Source organism: Dipteris shenzhenensis, chromosome 26 (genome assembly GCF_047967505.1).
Source record: "Dipteris shenzhenensis isolate YYH24624 ecotype China chromosome 26, Dip_SZ_1.0, whole genome shotgun sequence".
Taxonomy (NCBI): domain Eukaryota; kingdom Viridiplantae; phylum Streptophyta; class Polypodiopsida; order Gleicheniales; family Dipteridaceae; genus Dipteris; species Dipteris shenzhenensis.
The window spans coordinates 48,483,456-48,511,263 of record NC_141621.1 but is presented as its reverse complement, the minus strand read 5'-3'; the positions used below and the strand labels follow the sequence as shown (position 1 = coordinate 48,511,263).

At 43.9% G+C, this 27,808-nt stretch overlaps 1 protein-coding gene across 1 annotated transcript in view; it reads left to right on the top strand.

Annotated features, from left to right (window-relative positions):
• LOC147885204 (uncharacterized) overlaps nt 1-27,808 on the top strand; it is a 54,269-nt gene that overhangs the window by 24,446 nt on the left and 2,015 nt on the right. Inside the window, exon 5 of the mRNA XM_087397070.1 lies at nt 7,525-7,753. Within this exon, the coding sequence (XP_087253196.1) occupies nt 7,525-7,753 (229 nt within the window). The remainder of the gene's footprint in view (nt 1-7,524; nt 7,754-27,808) is intronic.

Genomic DNA, 27,808 nt, shown 5'->3' with positions numbered 1-27,808 from the left:
GGCTCCAGCTTGACTAGTACTATCTACTAAGATGATCCACCGCCATAACAATTTGGTCCTTGTCCATCATAAATACAAATACATGTTACATCATTGGTGTATAATATATAATAATGTTTCAATATCTACTAATCGTGGATTAGTGATTTTTCTTGTTATGATAAATTTCACGTAGCATTCTCTATTCACCTTGCATTCATCCGCCATCTCTCTCCCCCCTTGCATGTATGTCGAAAAGAGAAACAAGTACTCTCACGAGGGCGCTCTTCCCCCATTGGAGGGCCAATTGGCATTCAAATTCTGCATACATTGCACACATTTGCATTCTTGGAAAGCTTGGAACTTCATATTTGGTATCAGAGGAGCAACAATTGACGAGCGGGACGGGAAGAGAAAGAGAGTGCGAAAACGTTTGAGACACAGAAGGTGCAAGGAACGCAGTGGGGAGGAGCGCATACATACAGTGAACAAGGTCCCCGTGCGGGGGACAGCATGCGCGAAGACGCACTTGGTAGGAGATCGAATGTGTGGAAGGCCATGCAGTGACACACGGGAGCGCTGATTTATAAGCCCTAGTTCGGTTTCCTGCCCGATGGAATAGCAAATTCGGAAGAGTGCCTAGGGATTGGGATCTCTACTCTCATGGGCTGGAAATCGTGAATTTTGGAGGTGTTGCAGTAAGGGCTTCCTCTAATAATTCTGGTCTCTGGACGGGGAACGGGGTGACTTCCCCCCGTGTGAATAGACCCTTAAAACCCTTAAACCGTGAGAAGCGGAAATCCCCCGGTTCTCCCCAACAGAAAGTCGGATCAGAACAAGATTTTAAGGGGGTGATCCACCCACCAAGCACCTCCTCTAACGGTATCTGGATCTCCAATCCACTCAAAACAAGTAGCCCAAACAGAGTGTACTAGTTTACAGCATAAAAACAAGGAAGAAAGGCTAAAAGAGAAGGAAGAAGAGGTAATTTGAAGTGGTTTTTCGACACATGCGAACCGGGAGTCGGATAAGTACTACCAACTCTATAACACTTGACTTTTGTTGTAAACTAAACCCCTTTTCTAAAGTCATTTTTTCTCTTGTATTACTAAAAGGGAAAGGCAAAGCATTAAAGCAAGAGGGTGAGGCTTCTACCTCCTCATCCCAAGACTCTACGGTGAACATAAAACCAAGAGTAAATGCTATCCATTCAGCCAACACTGGTGTATGGATGTGTGAACTAAATAGAGAGTAGGCATATTCATTGTAAAGTATGGATAGAGAACAAAGAATTTTCTCCTCCATGTAGAGCGTCTTATAGGACGAATAAGGCTGAAATAGAAGAGTTGAAAAAAAAAAAAAGAGAGATTAAAGGTCTATAGTTTCTATAGACTAAGTAGTTCTCCATTGCAAAATCAACTATGGCCAAGGTCTACCTAGTTCCTTAACACATTTGGGTGAGAGAACATTGACCAATTTGTTGAGAGTATGTTTCAGCTTATTGAGCAGGTTACTATAAAGAGATTTCAACAGCTTGGTATTCAGAAGAGAATTTTGAGTATGAAGAGATATTGAAGAGGCACTGTAGTGGTACTTTTGCATTTCAAATATTCAGCATCAAGAGGAACCAGAAATTGGAGATGAGATTTAAGTTCTGATTCAGAAGAGACCGTGTACTATCAAGAGTCGACTATTTGCAGATTATGAAGAGGAGATGCAAATGCAGAAGAAAAAGAGAAAAGCGTACGCAAGAGAAAGAGACAAGAGATGATCTAGAAGAGGACTTCTGCCCATTCAAGGAGGGAGTGTCAGGACAAGAGAAATCACTAATCCGTGATTAGTAGACATCAAAACATTATTTTATATTTATTATACGCCAATGGTGTAACATGTATATGCATTTATGATGGACACTGACGGGTTTATTATGGCGGTGGATCATCTCAGTAGATAGAACTAGTCGAGCTGGAGCCACTGCTTCAGATGGCATCAAATTTGGACATGTGATACTTATTTTCTTAATAAAGATGTGCACGCATGTGTCTAGGTCCTAGGGGCAATAGGAAGGGAAGGGTGCATTGAATGGTAGATGCATGGGTCATAGGATAAGGGTAGGTGTAAATGGGAAGATGAAACTTGAGTGATCTCAAGGGACATAAACCCTTTTATTGTGAATCTCACGTAGCATTCTCTATTCACATTGCATTCATCTGCCATCTCTCTCCCACCTTGCATGTAGGTCGAAAAGAGAAACGAGTACTCTCATGAGGGCACTCTTTTCCCATTGGAAGGCCAATTGACATTCAAATTCTGCATGCAGTGCACACATTTGCATTCTTGGAAAGCTTGGAACTTCACAAGATTGAGGCAATTGTTTATGTACCTTCTCTATATCTTGATCACTACTCCCACCCTCAGCTCTGGGATTTTAGCCATAAATACCGACCTTTAAGCTTTGACTGTGGGATACCTAGGAATAATTTCACCTTGGACCTCGAGAGCTGGTTGAAGAAGTCTTGGAATCAAATGAGATTTCTGCTCTCTACTAGGCTTCTTCAATGAATAGTGGAAATACCACTAGAAATGGATTTCTCCTTAGAGTAGTACTTTGGTTGAAACATCTTTGTTAACTGCATAGCTTCATCCACGGTCATGGGTCTAGATGCCATTACATTGGAAGCAATAGCTGGCTGAACCTAGTATTGGTCAACGACTAGAGGTGAGAGAAATGTCTCAACCATGTCATGCCTGAAATACTCCCAATCATTGAAGGTCTTTCACCACTGTCATTTTAAAGATGTTGATACCTCCACCAAGTGTGATCATAATTCTCTAAATGTAATACTGCAAATGGGATTTTGGAAGTATCATTTTGTGGATTCAATTTAAAGTAGTCCTCCAATTTGCTCAACCATTCTTCCAACTTATTTGTGTGAGGTGGTATCACCCTTAAACTTTTGCAGAATGATTTGTCTTTGTAATCCTTACCCATGGTCGCCTCTTTGCCCATTTCCTTCTGAATGTCACTATGGATAGCTTTCAAAAACTGGGTAAAAGACATGGGTGACCTAACGTCAAGGTTTGACCGATTGTAAGCTATCAATTGCTGAGACAGAAACTCACCTCTTTTGAGGGATGCTTGGTACTCCTTGGAAGAACTTGGCACACCATCAGGGGCTGTACTTTGAGCTTGACTATAATCTGAACCACGAGGAGTGGTGGCTGGTAGGCTTAGGTGGTGGTTGAAAGTTTCCCCTCTTGGCTTATGCCATAAATTCTCGCTTGCTTGAAGTTACTCCAGTCCATAGGCCTCATAGGCTGCTCATCCATAGGCCTCATAAGCTGCTTAACCCTAGCAATCTCATTTCCTTTAGACTCAACCCTACTCTTATGGAATTCACATCACTCCTAAGAATTCTCAATTGAGTGAAGCTAGTATCAAACTTATCCCTGCAATCTTTTTCGACACCATCAACCCTCTGCTCCAAAGCTGAACTGAGTTGACCAAGTTGACCAATTAAGTGTTGTTGTTGGTCCAAGAGTTGCTACATCAATTAACTCTGCCTCTCCATCATTTGTTCCTGCTGCTTCAACATTACCACCCTAGTATAGTTACCAGGAAACGGTGTTCCAACATCCAGAACGTGTAGAACGCCGTTTCAGAAAGCAAGGCGAATTCAGAACGGCCTCCAATTTTTTATTTTTTTATTGTGGCTTTGAAATGGGTATTTTAGAGCCTATATAGAAAGTTTAAAGCTGTAAAATGTTATTTTCTTTCATTTTCGAGCATAATTTTGTCATATGATGACGTGTTCTGTATGACCTAGCGTTTTGGTTCTTGTTCCCCCGTTTCCCCTTCTCGGTTCCCGTTCTAACAACCAAATTTCCAAAACGTTCCCATCCCCTGGTAACTATGATGTAATGTCAATGGCCTAGTGCTCTGCCACGCTCATCGAGTATGCTATCATTCCACATGACAACTTGCCTATCAATCTCTTCCAAAGAGGCTGGGGGAATTCTCCAAAGAGTATTTTTGAAGCTAAACCAAGCTTTTAGAATAAGAGGAGAGGAAGGAGACCTGAGGGGGGCTGTCATCGCTTGAAAAAGGGGTACATGCTTGTATGCATCGAATAAAGAAACCCTTCCAATGCTCTTGTCCAGGCAAAAGTCCCCTTATCACAAACTTGCAAAGTAATGCCGTACACTGCAAGTTTGGGTCTATGATATATAGACCCCCTTTTTTTTTGGGAAGGATCAATGTCTCCCAAGTCACCTTGGCCACAGTATCTGCGGTGCCATCTAGCCCATTCCAGAAAAGGTTTCTTATAGGTCTCTTGAGCTGCGTAATGCAAATCCCTGGAGCTGCACCAACAAGAGCAAACATACCATGCTGGCAAAACCTGGTTGACAACCACCACCCTGGAAGCTAGGTCCAATTCGGCTGAAGTCCAAAGAAAGGAGTTCCCTCCTGATGCTCTTCAACACTAGAGCAATCTGATGTGAAGAAGAGATACCCATAGCGATTTGGCATTCTAAATATATGACGGGAACACCCCTCTAAATCCATGAAAATCCAAAATTAGCCTTCCAATCTGGAGTGTCCTCATCACTTATCCAAAAGCCATTGGAATTGCCTGATGGGCTGATCTAGAAATGTGACATCTCTCTCCCTTGATTCCTTTGATAAGCACCTGGCTGTGGGCTGATCTGTACAAAGAGGCGGCCCTTCTAATCCATGCATATGAGAATTTGAAAACGATGAAGGGTGATCCCAATCTACCTTGTCATAGGCTTTTTCAAAATCCAAGAGTAGAATGGCTAATTTTTGGCCACTATGACAGCCGAATCCGAAGCCTCTAAAAAAGAAAAGATATTATTAAAAATGCTTCTCCCATGCACAAAGCTTGTCTGCGTGTCATGCATGAGATCTAGAAGAAAGGGCTGCAATGTAAGCTAATGGATTTCGCCATAATTTGATATAAGATGTCCAATAGAGTGATAGGTCTCCATTGTGACACCAAATTTCTGTAACCCCCCTTTGGAATGAGATGGATGAGACCCTTTGTAAGTGATCTAGGAATAGTACCAGAGTCCCAAAAACCCTACAGGGTTGAGGTAATGTGATCCCCAATCTCATCCCAACGGGCGATGAGAAATGCTAGGGAAAGCCCATCCGAACCCGGGCACTTGTCCTTATGAAGAGAAGTCCTGAATCCATATTGGTGAAATGTGAATATAACGAGATCCTCATATCCAGTTTCACCAATAATGGAATATGCTGCCAAATCTGAACCTTGGCATCATCTCTGACTGGCGTGTCAGGATCTGCTGTAAGAAAGGAGGTATAAAAATCAATATACATGAAGGCATCTGGATCAGTTTGCAAAACCCCATCTGAGTCAATAAGCTGAGTGACATTCTGTCCACTATGCTCGGGCCATGAGCAGAGAAGAAATGCTTTTATTGACTTGACCACCCATCTGAGTCCAAAAAGACTCTCTTGCATGAAAGTATACTGCTCTCTGATTTAGCAATGTTTGTTGCTGCCCGGAATGCCATTCCTCCCTTTCTAGAAGGGGGAATGCCGTTCCACCTTCACAAAGTGTGGACCATAAGATAGAGCTCCTCCCCTCAGCCGGTTTTTAAGCAATAGTATAGGATTATTGCTAGGCAATTTTCAGAAAATGTTCTCGTGGGACATATTCATCCCAACAAATCTCCCTTGGGAGCACCGATTATTATGGTGAATAACAAGGATAGTACCATGTGCATGTGCGTGGACTATAAAGGCTTCAATAAGGCGACCGTGAAAAATAATTAGCCTTTACCTAAGTTGGATGACCTACATGGTGCAGCATATTTCACCAAGGTGGATCTATGTACGGTTACCATTAGATTCATATTAGGGAGAAGGATGTCACTAAGAGGGGGTTTCATACACGGTACATCCATTTTGAGTTCTTGGTTTTACCATTTGGACTCACAAATGCATATTCTCCTTTTCAGCAGACAAAGAACGATTCATATCTGGAAAAGTTTATCATCACACTTCTTGAATTGACAGAGTGATATGCAGTTGTAGTTTATTCGACCCACTATTATACTTGTGCCACACTATTTCTATTTTAATGGTATTAGTATTGACCCTAAAAGGTTCAGGCAGTAAAAAATGGTCAATTTTACATACTGTCACGGAGCGAGATCTTTTTTTTAAAGGATTCACAAAGTTCTTCTAGACCTTCATATGCTGGGCAATTTCATGCAGGGGGGGGGTCTTTGGAAGCTTTTGCATGCGTTTTAGCTTGCATAAACCATGGTAGCTCTCAGGGGATGATAGGCGATAAAATCAAAGCAATTTGAATCAACTCAATGTCATAGGTTTAGGGTCAATGCTGCATATATTGTCCCCCATATGAGGTGGACATCAGGGCTTGGCACCTCCCTCTAGATCGATCTTGGCTTTAGTCTGGAGACTGACAAGGTGCTGTTGTGGCGTAACATGCAGCCCAACCCATGCTGTTGTCCACAATGAACTTCATCAAGCCAAGTATGGCCTGTACTTGGGCAGCATAAGAACTGCCATGTGGGCAGCAGATCTGGCGAGATCTGGCTGCCAAAACAGCCAGCTCCGCCAGAAGGGCTAGAAGATGTGCATGGGGGCATTTTTTGGGCTTGTATGCCCTATGTGCAGACCTGACTATAGGCCTCCCCTAGATGGCAGCCTTAATAGAAACCTGGTTGGCCATTTGTGAAGTTGGTTATGAGGGCTGATTGTTTGTTATCTGGGGCAATGGTTGGCACAGATTTGTGCCAATAAGGCAGGGAGACTAGTGCTTAGTTTGATGCAGCATCTTGGCTGCAGGCTGACCTTTGGTGGCCTATATGAAGAAATTTGTGATGGCTGTTCTAGTAGACCAGTCAACTCTTGGTGGAGCGTGGTATTATACTTTCTGGTTGCCTATCTACCATCTGCCTATCTTGCTATATCATTTTCTGATTTGTGTGCATGTGCACATGTGTATGCCGTGTGTCCCCCTCCCTTTTATCCAATCCTACCAATGGAAAATTGATGAAAGCTGAAATAAGGGGGAAAAATGACGAGTGGGAGAAAATGATGGAAAGAAAATATTCAGCACTTTAGGGTGTACCATGTTCTCCTGATTTCCCGTGCTTGCCTTGGAAGTCTTCTTGACCTTCAAAGAGCATCAGATTTTGACTTGGGTACCAATGTGTTGGACTCATTTATGGTCTGTTTGTACCATCCAAAAACTCCCCTCTCCTTTGCAGGGGTCCCTGCTATGGTGGCTCATACTTGGGAGGTCATCTATACTGTCACAACTGACTCAGGTTGTCTAGAAACTCCAACTCTGGCTGTCTCATATGTGCGAGTGCTTCTCTTTCACTAATTGTTTGTTACTTTCATCCTATGCTTATTTTAAAACTCAATGAAATGAGTAGTGTTGCTAGCCTTTTTTGGACCGATTTCAATTACTTTTGTACTTAGTTTTATGCCTTTGTTAATCAACTTGCCTATGTTATTTGCAGATAAAGAAGAGGAATTAGAGTTTATGAAAAAGCTAGAAAAAGCTCAAAGAAAAGAGTTTCGTAAAGAGCAAGAAGTGGTCTTGGACGAGTTGCTTCCGAAGGCAACGGGGAAGGATAAGCTTTTTGAGAAACGGGCTATTCGAAGGGAACAATCACGTGTTCGTGAGGAGAGCCCAGAATTATTAAGAGAGCGGGACATTATGGGAGGTGGAGATGACTTAAAACAAAGGTAGGTCATTTTCAGTTAATTGAGTTTCTCAATGGATCCTCAAGTTTTTAACTTCAGATCAGTATCATGAATACAGGATGGTAATTTTTGGTGTAAAGTTAATGAACCCTAACAAGCTAAATGATATATAATAAGGGCAACTACGTAGATGATTCTTGTGAACAAGCATTGTTCTTTAAGGTTTAACATTTTGTAGCAGAAAAGGATTTGGTGGTTTCTTCTAACTTGATGAATATGTTCCTTTTTTTTGGTGCAATAGCAATCTGGCAGAATAGTTTTAGTTTTTATTAAACAAGTAAAGTGATCCTGGGCATTGTTTGAAAATGAAGACTTCATAGTGAAAATGGGTTAAGTAAATGCACATGCATTGATTGCAATGTCAGTGTTATTTGGTCATGCAAAACTGCCAAGGAGGCATGGGATGCACTTGCAGGTCTATATCATATATGCAATGAAGCGTGTGCTGCATATCTATGCAGGCAGCTTGAGTTTGTACACATGCAGGAAGGACACTCTATGGATGAATTCCTTAGAACGTCAAGGAGCAGCTGGCCAGTATGGATGAGATTTATGCCGTTAGTTCATTGGTACCCACTGTTCTTAATGCTTTGCCTGACTATCAGATTTTTGTCTCTACCATCAGGCTCTTGATGAGCTGGCTTGCGTGCTCTTGCAGAAAGAGTAGCCTAGGCAAATCAGGTGATGTTGCGTGTGGGTGATCAAGCATTTGCTGTGAGTCAGAGAGGCAAGGGTAGAGCATCATGACATGCAGCCCCTTCCTCCAGCAAAGATTCCTAGAGAGGGTGAGAAACCCGAAAAGAAAGGCAAATGCAATTATTGTCATGAGCCTGGTCACTACATGAGTCAGTGTAGGAAGAGGTTTGAGAAGGAGATGAAGAGGGAAGCCAGTATGGCAATGACAGATGCATCAGCATCTAGCTGTGAAAATAAGGAATCAGCAAACTATGCACATGATGATTGGGATTTCGTCATATAGTGCAGGTATGATCCTCCTATTTATGATTTATGCCTTTCAGTTTCAGATTCACATGTTTGGTATTTTGATAGTGGTGTTAGCAAGTTGATCACTTCATAGAATGGCTGGTTTGTTTCTCTTGGGGTTGCTCCTCACGGAGGAAATGTTCTCATTGCAGTAAATGGTGGGACAATGACAATCTCATATGCTTTGTGTGTGTTTGGAATAAAGAACCTGTCGTCAGTTTCAGCCACATGCATGGTTGCAAAATTTGTTGGCAGATGCACGAGTCATGTGAGTGATGGTGACACCATCATTGCTTCAGGTACATTATGAGTGACTATCTTCAGATTGAAACTGCTCACTATGTTGTGTTTTCAGAGGATGAGTTTGGGCATGTGCCTGGATTCATCTAGATATTTTCTTCTGCTGTATTAGCGGACGTGCAAATGTCACCTTGTGAAGTTTTCGTCCATGCTGTGGAACTGCTGAAATTACGATCAATTCTTTCTACCTTGAGTGGTGCATTGCCCTTTCAGCTAGATGGTCTAATCATTTTTTTGCTTGAATGCTCGTTTGGAAGAGACTACAATGAAATCGTATAGTCTTCACAAGCAGTCGTAGCTTGAATGAGAGAATGTGGAACTACGTTTTCAGTGAACCCATGCATGACAAGTGAAGTATCAGCCCCATAAAGAAGGCCTAAATGCTGAGTGCCTCTAAGATATCTGAAAACACGCTTCACGGCATGCCAATGGTGCATAGATGGGCTGTGCATATATGTGCTCAACTGTGAGACAGCATACTATAGATCAGGTCTCATTTGGCATAGGTAAATCAAACAACCAACTGCCTGCTGATAAAGAGTGACATCACATGTACCATTGCCATCCTCAGAAGAGAAGTGAAAACCAGTTTCTAATGGTGTGGATACTGGCTTGCAATTCTCAAACTGAAAACGCTGCAAAAGCTGTCCAATGTACTTGGATTGTGACATTAAAATGCCCCCCTCACTGCTAGCAAATTGAATGCTCAAATAGTAGTGCAGAAGACTAAGATCAAACATAGCAAATGTCTGCTGCAAATCAACTTTAAATTCTGCAATTTGCTGAGCATGTGTCCCAGTTACAAGCATGTCATCCTCATAAAGGACTAAAATTAGCAAATCTGTCCCATGCTTGCGGATGTAAAGGGTAGCCTCTGTAGGGCTGTTCTGAAAGCCAAGTGTGAGCAAATGAGAATGAATTCTCGAATACCAAGCCCGAGGTGCCTGCTTCAATCCATAGAGGGCCTTTTTCAAGCGGCATACCTTGCTTTCAGAACCTTCAACCTCAAAGCCAGGAGGTTGGGAAACATAGACCTCTTCCTACAAATGCCCATGAAGGAAAGCTGTCTTAATATCAAGCTGATGTATTTGCCAATGGGCAGCAAAGGCAATAACAATGCGAATGGTAGCGATCCTAGAAGTGGGAGCAAAAGTCTCAAAGTAAATGCCATGCTGCTGAGCATAGCCCTTAGCAACAAGACGGGCTTTGTAACGGTCCACTGAACCATCAGCTTTCCATTTGATCTTGTAAACCCACTTAGTTCCAATGGCATTCTTACCATAAGGCAAATCACACAACTCGCAAGTGTCACTCTGATGGATAGAATCCAATTCAGCTTGCATGGCCTTCACCCAACAATCATTCTGAAAGGCATCTTGATGACATAATGGCTCTTCATTGCATGCTGTAGCAACCAAAGCACAAGCAACAAAACTAGCATGATCTTTCTAGACAGCTGCTCTCGTACGCGCTGAGAGAGGAGTGTCTTGTTTGCTGTCTTTTAACGTGTCAAGGAGCCAACGGGGTATCTTTTTAGGCTCATGAATTTTTGCTCTTTCCTGGTCAAGAGTCCGGTGCAAATGATCCTGATCAATGCAGGCTGAAGTTTTTGCATGCACATGGGGCTGTAAATGACCAATAGATGGAGGAGGGACAACCTCAGATGGAACATCATCCCTAGCATCGGATGGAAACAAAGGCATCAAGCTGTCAAATATGTCTAGGGCATCAACAACGGGCTGTTTTTGACAGTCCAGCAAAGGCATAGTGGAAGATTCATCAAACACAACATCCCGACTGACAAAACACTTGTCCGTGCAGGGCTGATATAGCTTATAGCCCCTGCTCTCTGAATTATACCCATGAAAAATGCATTTAACAGCTTTATCATCCAACTTAGTGCGTCTTTGTGAAGGCACATGAGCATAAGCTAAGCATCCAAAAGACCTCATGTGGGAAATGCGAGGCTTACGACCCGTCCAAGTCTCATAAGGTGTGATAGTTTGCAATGCCTTTGTAGGACATCTATTCAAGATGTAATTTACACACATGACCACATCCAACCACAACTTAGTGCTAGCCTTCGTCATGGCTGAGTTTGCCCTTCACCTCCGGAGTGCCGACAGAAACTCAGTACAAAAACTTTGTATAAATGGATGCTCAAGTATGTGTGGGTGTGTGGATTTGTATGTGTGAGAGCATACTTTTATACTATGGTCTATACCCACTGTTGGGCGCTGATGACGTCAGTGGGGATGTCATAGTAGCTAGTTCTTGCTATGCGTGATGGAGTTTATGGTTTTCAATCTTATGAGTGACTATCGTGAGATTGAAACTGCACTATGTTGTGTTTTTAGAGGATGAGTTTGGGAATGTTCCTGGATTCATCTAGGTATATGACCGCATCCAGCTACAACTTATTAGGCAAATGTTTGCCTTTCTAGCCATTTCCATCGTTGATCTATTCTTCCGCTCAACCACGGGATTCTGTTGAGGAGTATAAGGCACTGTGCATCGATGATTAATGCCATGGGAAGCCAAAAAAACAGCAAACTCCTTCGACATGTATTCACCTCCCCTGTCTGTATTAATGTGAGCAATGTGCAACCCACTCTCATTCTCAGCCGAGGCAATAAAGTGCTTGAAGCATGAAGAAACATCAGACTTGGATTTCAATGCGAAATCCAAGTATACTTAGTGAAATCATCAATAAAAGTAACAAAGTAGTAGAACCCCCCAGTGCTGCAACCCTCATGGGTCCACAAACATCACTATGAACCAGATAAAGCTTACGTGAAGCACCAACTCTCCCATCCTTGGGAAACGCAGCACGGTGCATCTTACCAAGTAAGCATGGTTCACAAACATTTTTGGTAGGCATATGCATTTTGGGAAGATCCACAACCATATCTTCCTTATATAACTTCACCAGGGCTCCAAAATTGAGGTGTCCAAACCTCTCATACCACAAATGAGTATCTGCCATGGTAGAATCAATAGCAAAGGCATGTGCATCGGCAAGTGCAGCATCATCATCTGAACATCTGTGATAAGCATCAAGTTTGTAAAGACCGCTAGACAATGTGTCAGTCAAAACCAGGGTAGAGGCATGTGTAACATCATACATTGCACACCTCAAGGCTCACACCATAAACAATAACCTGAAAGCCAGATGTAGCAATGGCTGAAATAGAAATGAGGTTCTTACGAATGCTTGGAACATAAAGCATGTTCTATAGTGACAATACCACTAGAGACAGAAGTAAGAGTAAGTTGCCCAATACCTTTCACGGTATATGATGCATTATTGGCACAGGTGACATTGCCCTCCTTAGATGTAAGCTCCAATGAGTTGAATAACTTCCTGTAGGAAGTGATGTGCTTGCTAGCACCACTATCAAAGAACCAAGCATCACAAACATTTGAAACTGCCATATAAGCATCATGAACATCAAAATTATATTGACATGTAAACAAGAAAGCTCAATGGTGGTCTTGTGTGAACTTAGCGGACTCATGTCGATCTTCTGCACTAGAAGAACCAGATACTGCAAGATCAGACTCTTTCTTTTTCTTTTCAGATGCTATGCGCTTCGTGCATTCATAAATATCATGCCCAGGTTTCCTGCAATAGTTACATCTCTTCTTCTTTTTGTTATGCCCTGAAGAAGACGCACCATGTGAATGATCAGCATGGGAATGAGAGGGCTTTCTAGCTGAAACCTTGCCTTTACCTTTTTGTTTATGATGGGCAGCAAATGCTTGATCACTAGTCATAGTAGCATTGCGATTCACCCGACTTTGCTCCTTCTAAAGAAGAAGAGCAACAAGTTGGTCAAATGAGAAATGATGGGCATCACCCCTTGCAACCAATGTTAATGTAGTAGCAAAGCCTTGATATGAATCAGGCAACCCATCAAGGGAATTAGAAACCAATTGAGAATCAGGCATAATCTCATCAATGTTGGCCAACTGCTCTTTCAAATCCTTCACATTAGTGAGATGGGCATCCATGTTACCACCCTCATCAAGCTTTAAATCTTTCAATTTCCTGCGGAGATAGGCAACCCTCGCCTCATTGCGCACCTGATACAAAGATGCAAGCTGATCCCATGCTTGCTTAGTTATCTTGCAAGACCGAATATGAGGGATAATAACCCATTTCATTGAAAGAGCAATCAAGGCACGTGCTTTGGCATCAGGACCATCCCACTGAATTTGCTCCTGTGAAGGAGGCAGAGCACCTGGGGCAGGAGGTGTAGGAGTCCTGGCTGTAGTAGTAGAACCATCATCTGAAGACGCATCACGTGAAGAAGCAGAGGGTGCAGGTGTAGCACCAGTAACAGTGCGTGCAGGTCCGACCTTAACAATATGCCATAGATTCTTGGCAACCAAAACATGTCCCATCATGTATGACCACATGGGGTAATTGGTGCCATCAAGCTTGTCATCGGCCCCAATCAGCCCAAACAAATCATCTTTGCCACCAGACATGGTGCTGAAATACAAGGCAAATGCACCAACTGGCAAAGCAAATGAGAGAAAGGCAACCTCTTAGAATCAAGTGCCAAAAAATTGCTCAAGCTTCAAAGCTTATGTCTGCAAAAGACTCTGCTGTCCCAAGGTGTACCTGTTGCAAGAAAAATCCCCAAAGGCAATACGAGGCCTTTCCAAAATGCAAATGAAGCAAAAATTGGAAAAAGCCAATGCAACAACGGCTTACACAATGATGAACAGTAGTGATAGGCTTTGAAAGCGAGCAAATGAGGGCTGGAAATGAGAATTACAGAAAAAGAAGTGCTCCCACGAGGAGGAGAGCACGTAGAAATGGAGAGAAGCTCGCAACCCGAGGCAAAGGGATGCCAAATGAGGAGGGAAGGGCTCAAAGAGAAGTCTCCGGATCAATTCAGCAGCTCCAAATGGCTCCAAACGTCGGCACGCAGCTCGAGGCAGCTGCAAAATGTTGACACGCAGCTCGAGGCAGCTCCGAAATGTTGGCATGCAGCTTGAGGCAGCTTCAAAATGTTGGCACACAGCTCGTGGCAGCCCGTATTGCAGTGAATGTACTGAAATTTTGACAAACTTGATAGAAGTACGGAATTTTCTGACAGATGCATGGATTTCCATACAATTTCTGACGCATATACGGATTTTCGTACAATTTTTGACGCATGTACGGATTTTTAAATTTATTTTTTGTTATTATTTTTTGATAGGTTCGGAATTCCGTACAAATGCTGTAAATGCTCACGTGTCGTTTTTTGCTGCAGCAGGCTGAAAAATGCACCGAAAAACAGTTCCCTTCACGAGAGTTGCTCCAAAGTGTGGTCTTCTCGTGTTTTTCGCAATAGAAGTGCTTGGAAAGGTCTCAAACACTCGTGGGAGTGTGAAAACTAGCAAGACCAACAAGAATGAGAGCTCCAGAGGCTGCCAAACAGCTTGGGAAAGCTGTTAATGGCTGAGGGAATGGATTCCCGACGTACTCTGATATCATTGTTGGGTGTTGAAAGCAATGGACGCTCAAAAATGGAAGCACAATGGAGAAAAACGAGATGCTATAATAGATTACTCAAGGGAGAGCCAACATAACAAAACCGTACGGGTCATCTTTCTCGTTCTCCCTAGAGGCAGCAACAACTACAAAGTTATCCCCCTCTTGGAGACAATTAATGAGGTCATCGAAACTCTTCCCAAATTGTGGCTGTAAGAAATCCTAGATTTACTATATTTAGAAATGTGCTAAGGAACAGAAAGGAGACTGAGATAGCAGAGAACAAGGAATAATTGTATTGCTTGAATGTCTGTAGGGTATCCGTTGTGTGTCATCCATACAATTGGGCCTCTCTTATATAGAGAGTGAAGAGTCACACATGAAAAGGTGTGTACTCCAAAGTGTATGTGCATGAAGAGGTGTGTACCCCTTGTGAAGGGTGTGACCCTTGATGAGAGGGTACATTACAATAGAAATGTCTCTTCAATAGGATGTCTCTTGTGAAGGGTTGTGCCTCATTAGGAAGTGTCCCGTCGAAAGGGCATACCCTTCGACAAGTCTCCATTCATCAAACCATCCATAAGTCTAGAAATAGAGAAAGGAATACGTCACAGATCGTGACATCCCCTCCCACTCAAAAGAAGACGCTGGTGGAGATAATGAACTGATGTATAAAATATCACTGTAAATTCTGAAAATACTGCTGTAAAATGTCAGGGTACTGTTGTAAGTCTTCATCAGACTGCCAAGTAGCGTCGGAGTCGTCCAGATCTCGCCAAAGAACAAGGAATTCCGTGATAAGTCGATGTCGAGTCTCTCGCTGTCGATGGTCCTGAATACGCTCAGGAATAAGGAGAACATAATCGTCTTCGATTTCTGGGACATAATCACCTGCAGGAGGAACTGCTTCATCGCCTGGAATGTACGTCTTTAGCCAAGAAATATGAAATGTTGGATGGATTTTACCCCATGATGGTGGTAATTCCAATTTGTAACTTAAAGGTGAATTTTTCTTGACGATCCGGAAAGGTCCATAGTATCTTGGTCGCAACTTAGAAAACACAGACTTAACCGTCTTATAGCGATGTGGGGCTACAAATAATAGCACCATGTCACCAGTGTCAAATTCCAGGTGACGTCTATGTTTGTTGGCAGACCGTTGATACCGCTCTTGCGCTTTTCGCATATGATCCCTGACTTGCAGTAGAATGTCTTGCATTTCTTGAACGAGTTGATCAGCTAGGGCCACTCGACAAAATTCGTTGGTACAATCGGAGTGTGTCCATAAGCTGCTTGGAATGGAGTCATGCTGATGGCACTATGGAAAGAGTTATTATAAGCAAACTCAAGGAGTGGTAGATACTCTTCCCAAGCTGCTAGGCGTGACTGAACATAATGTCGAAGCATTTCTTCCAGAACTTGGTTCACTCTTTCAGTCTGGCCATCTGATTCGGGGTGGTAGGCTGAACTGAACAGTAGAGTTGTACCCAAAGATTCGAACAGTGAAATCCAAAAGTGACTGGTAAACTTAGGATCTCTGTCGGATATGATATTCTTGGGCAATCCATGGTGTCGGAAAATGTGTTGTATGAAAGTTTGGCTATGTCCGGAGCCTGTGCACTGCTTTTGCAAGCAACAAAATGTGACATTTTGGACAATCGATCAACAATTATCATAATCTGAGTGTTACCTCTGGAGGATCGTGGTAGTGTTGTAATGAAATCCATGGAAATACTTTCCCACCTTTCAGTTGGAACTGGAAGAGGTTGAAGAAGTCCTGTTGGAAGTCGTCGGCTTGCTTTCATTTGTTGACAAGATAAGCAAGATGTAACCATTTTGATGACGTCGCTTTTCGTCTGAGGCCAGTAGTATGTTGCATTGAGTAACCGATAAGTCTTGTTGATGCCTGGATGGGCAGCATAAGGAACTACATGATGCTCTTTTAACAAAAGACGTCGAACATCCTTGTCATGTGGTACACAGACGCGATCTTGATAATACAGAAGGTCGTCCGTATAAGAATAGGATGAGAAAATCTTCTGTTCGGAAGTCGAAGGGTGATCTTTTGAAAGAACTTGTACTGCTGTGCCGAAGTCTTCATCATTGAAATACTTTCCTTTGAATGAATTCGGAACATCCACAGATAATGTAGAGATTACCATAGCTGATGCTAGAGGTAACCTGCTGAGAGCATCTGCAACTACATTGCGTAGTCCTGGAATGTACTCAATGGTCATGTGAAAGTTGGCCAGAAACTCAACCGAGCGTGCTTGTCGAGCGTTCATGACTGGCTGAGTAAAGATATACTTTAAAGAGTGATGGTCTATCTTGACCACAGAGTCGGCTCCCATGAGATAATGTTTCCAAGAGCGATAAGCATGTACAATGGCAAGAAACTCCTTATCATAAACCAGATATCGGGTTTGGATATGAGAATGTTTATGGCTGTCAAAAGCAATAACTCTGCCTTCTTGCATCAAGACTGCTCCTGTAGCGATGTCGGAAGCGTCGGTCATGACCTCAAACGGAAGGTTTGGGTCAGCAATAGCCATAACTGGTGTGGTAGTGAGTGCTTGCTTGAGTTGTTGGAAACTACACTCTGTTTCGGGAAGCCACTGAAAAACTGCTGTGCTTTTCAATAATTCGGACATAGGAGCTGCGATTTCGGAAAACTTTGTTGGTGTCTCCTCGACTGCCGTAACCAACAGAAGTGAAGTCTTTACTTGACGTTTACGAACCCACTTCTTTACTTGTAGGGCAGAGGCAACTGGGGTTGAAGGAGAGTCCCTAGAACCAGTTAGCTCAATAAGTTTTCCCTGGTGGACAAACTGGATAGTATGGCTGCGAAAATTGATTGATGGATCATAGTCGTAGAGCCACTGTTGTCCAAGTATGACATCGTACCGAGAAAGAGGCATGATGTCGAAGTTCAACTTGTCTGTATAATGTTGGATGCGAAAAGACAAGTTTTTAATCCTGGTGTTGCACAAGAAAGTAGTTCCATTTGCGAGTTCAATCTGATAGTCCATGAGACTAGGACTGGTGGTCAACCGAAGTTTGTCGACCATAGAACTGGCTAGGAGATTATGAGAGCAGCCACTGTCGAGGAGGATAGTGACCGTTGTTCCACGAATCGATCCTTGAACACAAAGTACTTGAGTGGCCAGGGAAGGTTCGGGGTTGCTGGCAAGGCTTAGGTGGATGGTATTCGCCATTCGAACAGCTTTGCCTTTCTTGTCTTGTGCTGGGGTAGCATCTTCTCTTTGGGAAATGCTAGGTTCCATATTGGAATTTTGCTTTGGTCGCTTGGGACAATCGAACCATCTATGGTCGCCTGTACAGATGGTACAAAGTCCTTTTGTGCTGGAGCTGTTCTTCTTGTCAGTGGCCGCACCTTTATGTTGGGGATGTCGGTAATGACTTTGGGGAGAAGAAGAGGCACGATCCTTGGAGGAGTGCTTCTGTTGGAATCCAGCATATGATTTCTGAGGCTTCTGGGGATCTTGAGACTGTCGCTGACCTTGATTACCGAAGTTTTTTCGAAACCTGGTTTTATCTTGAGGGTGAGCACCTTTGGCCAGAGGAGAGTTCTGTGTGCGATTAGCACTCTGCTTCCCTGTGTTTTGGAAATCTGTAATGCGCTCTGCGTAAGCAATAGCGCCATCTGTGGTGGTGATGTTTGCTTTGAGGACATCAATGCGTAACGAGGGATTTAGGCCTGAGATGAAAGCATGAAGGCGATCATCCTCAGTTAAACCATGAATCTCCAGCACCAATGTGGTGAACTGAGAGATATAGGAAGACAGGGAACCCGTTTGCTCTAACTATCGGAGTTTTGAACGTGCTTGGAAGTCCGCATTGGCAGGTATGAACTGCTTACGGAGCACATGTTCAAAACGTTCCCATGTTAACACACTTTTACCGTCCTTTAAGCGTCTTTGCCACCATAGAAAAGCTGTATCCTTGAGGAGGGAGGCTGCCAAGGCGATCTTTTTGCCTTCAGTGAGGTCAACAGTGTCAAAATACATGCGCATTTTTGCGAGCCATTGGTTAACTGTTCGGCGATTGCGTTGACCAGTGTAGGCTTCCGGAAGTTTGATGTCAAGTCTTTTAGTTTTGGAAGCTTGAAGTAAATGGTAGAGGGCACGTAGTTCAGTGTTTTCTACCTCTGGTGGGAATGAATCCGCATAGTCGTCTGGTTGCATCACGTCATCCTCTGTATGTGTGGTACTTCGAGAATCTTGAAGTTGTTGAACTTTCTGGACCAAGTCGGAGATGCTGTCCTGAAGCTGGGATATTTGAAGTTGCAATAGTGATTGGCCTTGTACATTGACTTCAGGGGTCTTTTTTGGACTTGATTCTTTGATCTCTGGAGAGGCTTCACGCGAGCGTTGCGACATATCGGAGATCCCTGTGAGAAAAGCGCGAACTTGCGCTCTAGTTTGTACCATTCCTGGAAGAAGATTCGGGCTGCTCCCTGAGGTTGCTCATGTTGGAGGGGGCAGGCGAGGCAGGATGGAACCACCCGTGGAAATCTGGTAAAGGAGGTCCTGTCTGAGGTAACACTGGTAATGCCGAAAGTGGTGTTACTGCTCGTGAGAGGACAAGAGTAGGTAGCAGAGTCACGGATCTGAGAAGGGATAAGGAGCTGCTGTCAGAAGTGGAGGATATCCAGGAGAAGGAGTGCCTTCAGAGTGTAAATACTGTCTTGGAGAAGGTACAACCTGTAGAGGAGGATATCTGGGAGCTGAAGGAGGTGGAGAGTACCCTGGAGATGCCGAAGGTGAGGGGTAAAATTCTCTTTAAAAATGGACAGCAAACTCTTGAGGAATATCGGGTTCTGGGTATCTTCGTGTCTCGTGGAACACAACTTGTACTGTGCTGAGGAAGTAATGTAACTAAGGTGCCTCACGCAGAAGGTAGAGGATGTGGTCCAAATCACTAGGAGGGCACGTGACACAGAAGACCCAAGATGCAAAAGCTCCGAAATGGGCTGGTTGTGCAATCTGAACACGATATTGTGTGGTAGATGATGCCTGAGGTGTCCTTGAAATGCCGGGTGAATTACCAGGGGTTTCCATGCTTTAAGGGAGATTCTTTCATTTTCTGTAATTTGTTAATGACAAGAGAATCCTTAAAAGCAGATTGGAAAGACTCCACCTGGCAATAATTTAATCTGCCAAATTGTTGCGTAGAAGAAGGCTGCAAATCGCTGTCCTGAGATCCATGTTGCAGTGGTTTGCGAGGAGCGGATCGAGGCTTGTCTGGTCCGGGCTATTAACAGGCTGTCTTCATCGCGAGAGGAGGCTGCAACTGGTGCTGATTTGGCAGGAAAAGATGGCGAAACAAGGGGGGGGCTGCAGGCTGTCAATGGCGAAACACGTTGCAGTTCCCAGGGCTGGACTGCGCAGGAAGGCAGGGCTGGGCTGCGCAGTTAGGCTGGCTTGGCGGGCAAAGCAAAAGACTGCGCAGGGGTGGGGCTGAGTGCTGACGAGGAGATGCTGACTGCGCAGGGGGCTGGCGTGCAGGCGAGTTCTAGGGCTGCGCAGGAAGGGCATGCAGATCTGCGAGGACTGCGCAGGGGCTGGCGTGCAGATCTGCGCAGGGCTGCGCTAGGGCTGCGCAGGACTGGCGTGCAGATCGGCTAGGGTTGCACTAGGGCTGCGCAGGGCTGGCGTGCAGATTGGCTAGGGCTAGGGCTGTGCAGGGCTGCGGGTAGTTCCGTACGGTGCAGGCCGTACGGAATATCAAAGAAGGGGCTGCGACTTTTCGTTGGGGCTGCCTAAGGTGGTTAGTTGCCCCAAAAATTAATTTGGGGGTTTAGTTAACCCTAGGGTAGCTAGGGTAAACCTAAGGTTTGGGACTGGGTTTTCCATTTTAACCCCTCTAGGTACCCTTTTATAGGTGCTTGGTGCCTAAAAGGTGTGCCTATTCGAAGGGGTGTGACCCTTGGAATAGGTGCACCTTTTCATGAAGGGGTGTGTCCCTGTTTTTAAAAGGGGTGTCCCTACATGAATAGGTGTGTCCTTTTGTCCACGATGGGGTGTGTCCCTTGCGTGAGGAGTCGAGACTCTTCATTAAAAGGTGTGCCCGATGGTGGAAAAGGTGCGTCCCTTGGTTTTGGGACAGCCGAAGCACTTGAAAAGACACGATTTTTGTTGTGTCCATTCACATCAACTCGTGATGTGTGGGAGATGGAGAGGCCATCGATGACTTTAGGCAGGGTTGGCGCTAAAAACTTTTACGCTCATCCTCTCCATCTCTTCCATGCACAATGTGCACGGATATCCTTCTAGCGGAAAAGATGTATCAGATCGGCGCTAGAAGGTGGGGGGCATTTCCTACAGGCAGGAGCGAATTTTGCTCTGATACCACTGTAAGAAATCCTAGATTTACTATATTTAGAAATGTGCTAAGGAACAGAAAGGAGACTGAGATAGCAGAGAACAATGAATAATTGTATTGCTTGAATGTCTGTAGAGTATCCGTTGTGTGTCATCCATACAATTGGGCCTCTCTTATATAGAGAGTGAAGAGTCACACAGTATGAGAGCCAAGATAATCCACTACTGGGACTGGAAGAGACGGAGAGAAGTGAGCACAAGGGAGGGCGCAAGCGTGCCAGACAGCAGCCAACACAGTGTGCACGGAAGGAGCTGTACAAGAAGGCGGCGCGCAGGGAAGACCGTACGAAAGGCACAACGAAAGAGTGCCGCAGGAAGGCGACGCAGGCAGAAGCCAAGGCGTGTGGGAACTTCGTGCTGGAGAAGGGAGCGGAAGCCTTGCAAACCCGCGAAGCGAAACAGTGTGTTTGCCAAGATCTGACAAAGGCCGATTGCAAAGGCCGAGTTTGAATGAAGGCTGTCTATGAAATTTGGAGCCTGTGAGATAAGGGCTTTCTCTGATTTTTTCGGTCTTTGGACGGGGAACAAGGTGTCCTAGTGGGGCGACTCCCCCTGTGCGAATAGACCCTTAAAACCCTTAAACCGTGAGGAAAAGAGACCCCCCCTCTTGTTCTCCCCAACGAAAAATCGGATCAGAACAAGATTTTAAGGGGGTGATCCACCTGCCAAGTATTCCCTATAACGGTATCTAGAGCTCCAATCCCTTTAAAACAAGTTGCCCAAACGGAGTGTACCAGTTTACAGCATAGTTTACAGCATAAAAACAAGGAAGAAAGGCTAAAAGAGAAGGAAGAAGAGGTCATTTTAAGTGGCTTTTCGACACAAGCGAAGTGGGAGTTGAATAAGTACCGCCAACTCTACAACACTTGACTTTTGCTGTAAAATAAACCCCTTTTCTGAAATTACAGCAAGTCATTTTCTCTCTTGTATTACTAAAAGGAAAGAATGGAAGGGGAAGGGATATTTAATAATCAACTTGTCCTTTTTCCTCCACTACCAGAAGGAGATAGGTAGAGAACACCATCACCTCCTCCTGAAGAGGATAATGCAAATGAGAGTTATACACATATTGAGTATGATAACCCACGTATAGAATTACCTTCATCTCTCCTACAAGAATCTCTTGATAGGGAGTTTTCCTTTAGAAATGAAGGGAGAAACGAGTCCATCCAAGAGCAAGGCACTGAGTTTATGCCTTTATCTCTTGTACACATGGATTATAATACAAGTGCAAGAGGGAGAGAGGAGTCTCTTGTTGATAAGCTGGTTTCTCAGCTTAGCCATATGATTGAACAGTCCATTATGACAAATTTTGGGGCTAAGAGAGTGCTGAATTTTGGGGATGAAGATTTAGGTACCCCCTCGAAGAGAGCCAAATTTCAACCTCGAGAGAGAATAAAGTTCCCAAAGTATGATGGAGTAAGAGAGGCGGGTAAAATCCTCAATTGGATTCACCATTTTGAGCTATATTTTGCCCATCAAGATAAGACCGACCACAAGAAGCTTGCTCTTGCCACACTACATCTATAGAGGGATGCTACTTCCGCTGGGAAAGGTTTAGGCAATTTGATAACGAGAGTAATGCTGAACTTACAGCTAGGTTCTGGAAACTCTCTTTAGAGTTACTAGATAAGAGTGACTATGATAGAAGGAAGAAGTATTTAGTAGCCCTAACTCCGAAAGTGAGGTATGAGGTTGAAATGTTCAACCCAACCACCTTGAAAGACCTCACTAAATTAGCTGATATTGCTAAGAGGAAATTGAATCCTCGGAAACCTTTTAACAAAGGAAAAGAGAAAGCTATTGTATAAAATGTTAACAGCCAATCACGTCCTGGATGGATACCATTTCCTTCCATGACTGACGATGAGAAGAAAAAGCTAATTAAGGAGGGTAAATGTTTCGGATGTAAGAAACATAAGCCAGGGCATTTATGGCATAAATATCCTACTCTATTAGCCAAAATTGCCAAAATCAATTTTGTAAAAGGGAAAGGCAAAGCATCCAAGCAGGAGGGTGAGGCTTCTACCTCCTTATCCCAAGACTCTATGGTGAACATAGGACCAAGAGTATATGCTATCTATTCAGCCAACAATGGTGTATGGATGTGTGAATTGAATAAAGAGTAGGCATATTCATTGTAGAGTATGGACAGAGAATAAGTAATTTTCTCCTCCATGTAGAGCGTCTTACAGGATGAATAGGGCTGAAATAGAAGTATTGAAAAAAAAAGAAGAGATTGAAGGTCTATAGTTTCTATAGACTAAGTAGTTTTCCATTGCAAAATCAACTATGGCCAAGGTCTACCTAGTTCAGTAACCCATTTGGGTGAGAGAACATCTTTTGAATACTAACCAGTTTGTTGAGAACGTGTTTCAGCTTATTGAGCAGGTTATCATGAAGAGATTTCAGCAGCTTGGTATTCAGAAGAGAATTCTGAGTATGCAGAGATATTGAAGAGGCATTGCAGTGGTACTTCTGCATTTTGAATATTCAGCATCAAGAGGAACTAGAACTTGAAGATGAGATTTAAGTTTTGATTCAGAAGAGATTGTGTACTACCAAGGTAAGACTATTTGTAGATTATGAAGAGGAGATGCAAATGCAGAAGTAAAAGAGAAGCGTACGCAAGAGAGAGAGATAAGAGAGGATCCAAAAGAGGACTTTTGTCCATTCAAGTAGGAGGGAGTGTCATGACAAGAGAAATCACTAATCCGTGATTAGTAGACATTTAAACATTATTATATATATTATATGCCAATGGTGTAACATATATGTATTAATGATGGACACCGACCTATTTATTATGGCGGTGGATCATCTCAGTAGATAGGACTAGTCGAGCTGGAGCCACTGCTTCAGATGGCATCGAATTTGGAATTGTGACACTTATTCTATTAATAAAAATGTGCACATGTGTGTCTAGGTTCGGGGCAATAGGAAGGGAAGGGTGCATTAAGGTGCATTGAATGGTAGATGCATGGGTCATAGGCTAAGGGTAGGTGTAAATGGGAAGATGGAACTTGAGTGATCTCAAGGGACATTAATGAGAGGGTATCACCCTTTGATTGTGAATCTCACGTAGCATTCTCTCTATTCACCTAGCATTCATTCGCCATCTCTCTCCCTCCTTGCATGTAGGTCGAAATAGAAACAAGTACTCTCATGACGGTGCTCTTCCTCCATTGGAGGGCCAATTGGCATTCAAATTCTGCATGCATTGCACACATTAGCATTCTTGAGAAATCAGTTCTTCACACCCTCAATGTTAGAAATACAAAAGAGGATTTCTTGGTCATCGTCTTGTATTTTGATGACATGCTGGTCATTTGACCCCATGAGGGGCTTCAAGGTTCAGTTACATGCATTATTTGAGACGTCGGATTTTGGGCCATTGCAACATGCAACACACTACTTGTCGCAGTGTGTTGCATGTTGCAGCTACAATATATTCGTAAACTGCTGCAGGATTTTTCTTTCGATGATTGCAAGCCTTGTGACTCACCAATTGTAATAGTTGCCAGGTTAAAAATGCATTTTACTACATATCAGTGGGAGGCCTTAGGGCTATGCAACTGTCTTCTAACTTTCAACACAAAAGAGCCTTATAGACATGCTCGCGCCTCTTAGTAGTCACCCGTTCTCCCAAATGGCGTGCACGGTGTAGTTGATGTCCTCCCATATGGTGATGAGGGTAGCCCTTGGGGTGGGACATCCCATCACCAAGTTGCAGCGCGCGACGCAGATGTTCCCCAAACCAATGTCCATTCCATTGGGGAAGAAACGGGATGTTGTTGAGTAGGGGGAGCCATATCTTGTACCTCGATCCAGAAGACAGTCTGTCCCTCGATCCTGTAAGCTTGGGTGACCGTGTCAATGGAGAAGGGAGCCCCTCTCTCAACCAGGCTGCCATACCCCAAGTAAGAGCCCGTCGTGACCTTTGCGTCCAAGTCACTATCGGAAGGGTCCCTTGCGAAATTATCCATTCTCTGGGGCAGTTCTAGAGACATTGCGGGAGCATCTCAAGCTCTCCCTTTGCGCAATGGTGGCAGCTCCCATCAACACACATGTGCGTCAGCCAAGGGCCAATGGGTAGAACCCCATAGGCAACCATCCAAAAGAAGTAAGGAATCTTTTGTGGCCGGTGGCTAGCCCATAAGCGTGACCAAGTCTGGAAATGACCTCTCGGGGCACTTGCCTGCTCCATCCAATCTCTCTCGAAGGGGTCCAGGCAGTTGCACTCTTGTTTAGACTGTGGCTGGTCAAATTAGTATGAATCTTCTGATACCAAGACCGTGGAGCTTGTTTGAGCCCATAAGTGCCGCATGCAGCTTGCATACTTTATTTTCTTGACCAAGCATGTGAAAACTAATAGATTGACTCACATAGACTTCCTCATGCAAGTCATCATTCAGAAAGGTTGTTTCAATGTCAAACTGCTCACTTTCTAGCCATGATGAGCAGCCAATGAATGAACATCCCTGATGCTGGTCATCCTGGAAGTGGGGGCAAAGATTTCATCATAATCTATCCCCTTCTGCTGAGAAGAGCCTTTGGCAACCCAACCTTGCCTTGCACCTAGCAATGCTACCATCAGATTTCTTCTTAAGTGTGCACACCCATGCAGTCCCATTAGCCTTTTTGTCAGTGGGCAGGTCCACTAAATTCCATGTGTTGTTTTTGTGGATTGAATCCAGCTCAGCCTTCATGGCTGTCATCCAATGCTTATTGTCTTGAGCAACCTCAAAGCTGTCAGGCTCTTTTGCATCGTAAATGGTGCTCGTCCAAGATGAATCAGCATAGTGCTTCATTTGACCCTGTTGAACCAGCCCTTGTCCTAACTAGGGAGAGCAGCTAACAGCTTATTGTCCTGCAAAGTTTGCCTAAGCCACCGAGGGACTGATCTGGCTTCTTGTAGAGCTGTTCTCTCTTCTCTGACAATTTCTTCCACTTCATCTTGTACTATAGGCTGTTCATTACTGTGATCATGGAGCATCCAAAGTCTGTTGTGCAGGCTGCGAATTACTGGCTGTTCTAATCTACTATCAACTGGTAGTGGGAGCAACAATTCAAGTACCTCTTTTGAACCTTTGGGCAGCTGTCTTTCAAACTTAGTCAAGGTTTTCTGCAAAAAAACATCTCTACTAACAAAATTCTTGGAAGTAATGTGCCTAGATGCACTCTGTCAAAATATAAAACTGCATCCAAAGTATTACTCATGTTGTGGGAACCGACCTCAAGATTGGGAGCATAACTGCATACAAGAAAAGACCACACAATGTTCATTGAAGCATTATCCTTGTCATCATTTGAAGCATTAGAAGTTGGGAGTGACATTCCAGCTTCCTTTTTCTTCTCTTTGTCCAATCTTATCCTGCAGTCACTGATATTATGACCTGGCTTTTTACAATAATGAGCCCTTTCTTTCTTTTTTGATTTGATTGCATCATCCTTTGCCTTGTTAAATGGATGTCTTGAAGCAGCCTTAGACGGTGCACTGCCTTTATGCTTGTTGTCACTCCTCTCTTGGACAACACAAGTGCTTGATTAGTGCTATGGGAAGAGGAAGATTTATTCTTCCTTGTTTGTTTCTTCTACAAGAACAAGCTGTCACGGGGACGTGAATTTCTAATTTTTAGGAATTCACGTTGATTGACCTGGCCTCAAACTGATTAAATCTGTAAAGGACACTTCAGTGCAATTAATTCCATGGGCCAAGGCAAAGGATCTGAAGGTTAGAAAGGGGCAAAATTCCCTTTCGCTAAAAATAGCTCCAGGAGCCACGTTTGACTAGCTAGCTTGGAAAGCAAGCAAAAAAGTCAAAATTTGCTTTCAAGGCTGTTTTTTGGACTAAGGGAGAGGCAAGTCACAAGTTGGGAAAGTGCTCAAGAGCTATTCTATCACATCGCCTTGCTGATTTTGACTTACCAGGGCATCTATGCCCTGTTGGTGGGCTGCCAGAAGCTCAAAAACGAAACTCGTTTTTGTGCCAGCCTCTAGATCAGTTCGTTTTTGCTGCATGCCTAGTATTCATGCCTTCCCAGAGGCCCAAATCTGATTCGCACTTCTTCCAGGAGCTTTCTAAGTCAGGTGCCTATCAAAATCGCACTTTTCCAGGCAGTTTGGAGCTTCCAAGCAACTCGATTTGCTTCTAGACTTGGCGATTCTCTTCCAGCAAGTTTTCTAGGGTGCAAGAGATTTTGCTAGGGAATTTCGTTTTCCATGTTTGCTGATTTCCCAGGGTTTCCCGAGCTTTCCGACCGGTTGATTGCTTTTCGGGAGCTTTCCTATTGCCTCAGAACCTTCAGATCCTTTTGCTTTGCACATCTGGCCTTTCTGTTTGCCAAGAACAACCAGGTGTGGTTGTTTTGCTGGCCTCTGTCTTGCTAGGACTCCCTTGACGGGTATTCAGAGCTACCAAGGCAAGGCATTCAAATACAAGAAAGCACCACAGTGTGTCAGTCCACAGACAACCAACTGAATAATCCGTTCACAAGCACTTCCGTCCTGTTATGCAATCACAGAAAAGGCATCCTAGTCCAGTGCAACATTTTATAGTGGCCCTTCTTCTGAATCTGGCTGAGGGTTCTAACCCGGCAGCTCTGATACACACTAGAGGAGTCCTGGCAAGAGAGAAATCAGCCAAATCTCTGAATAAAGACAGAGAAATACCGTAAGGGGCGCTAAGTTTAGGGCTAATCTGGTGACTGGTGCAAGATGGGGGCAATCTAGCTCTCGAGTGTTGTGTTCTAAGTTGATTTGGATTGTTGTGGAAAGTTCTAAGTGGCTGTAATTTAAGTATTTGCTGGTTATTCACTGTTCACTGCCCTTTGAGGATCCCAAAGGCCCGTTACACAA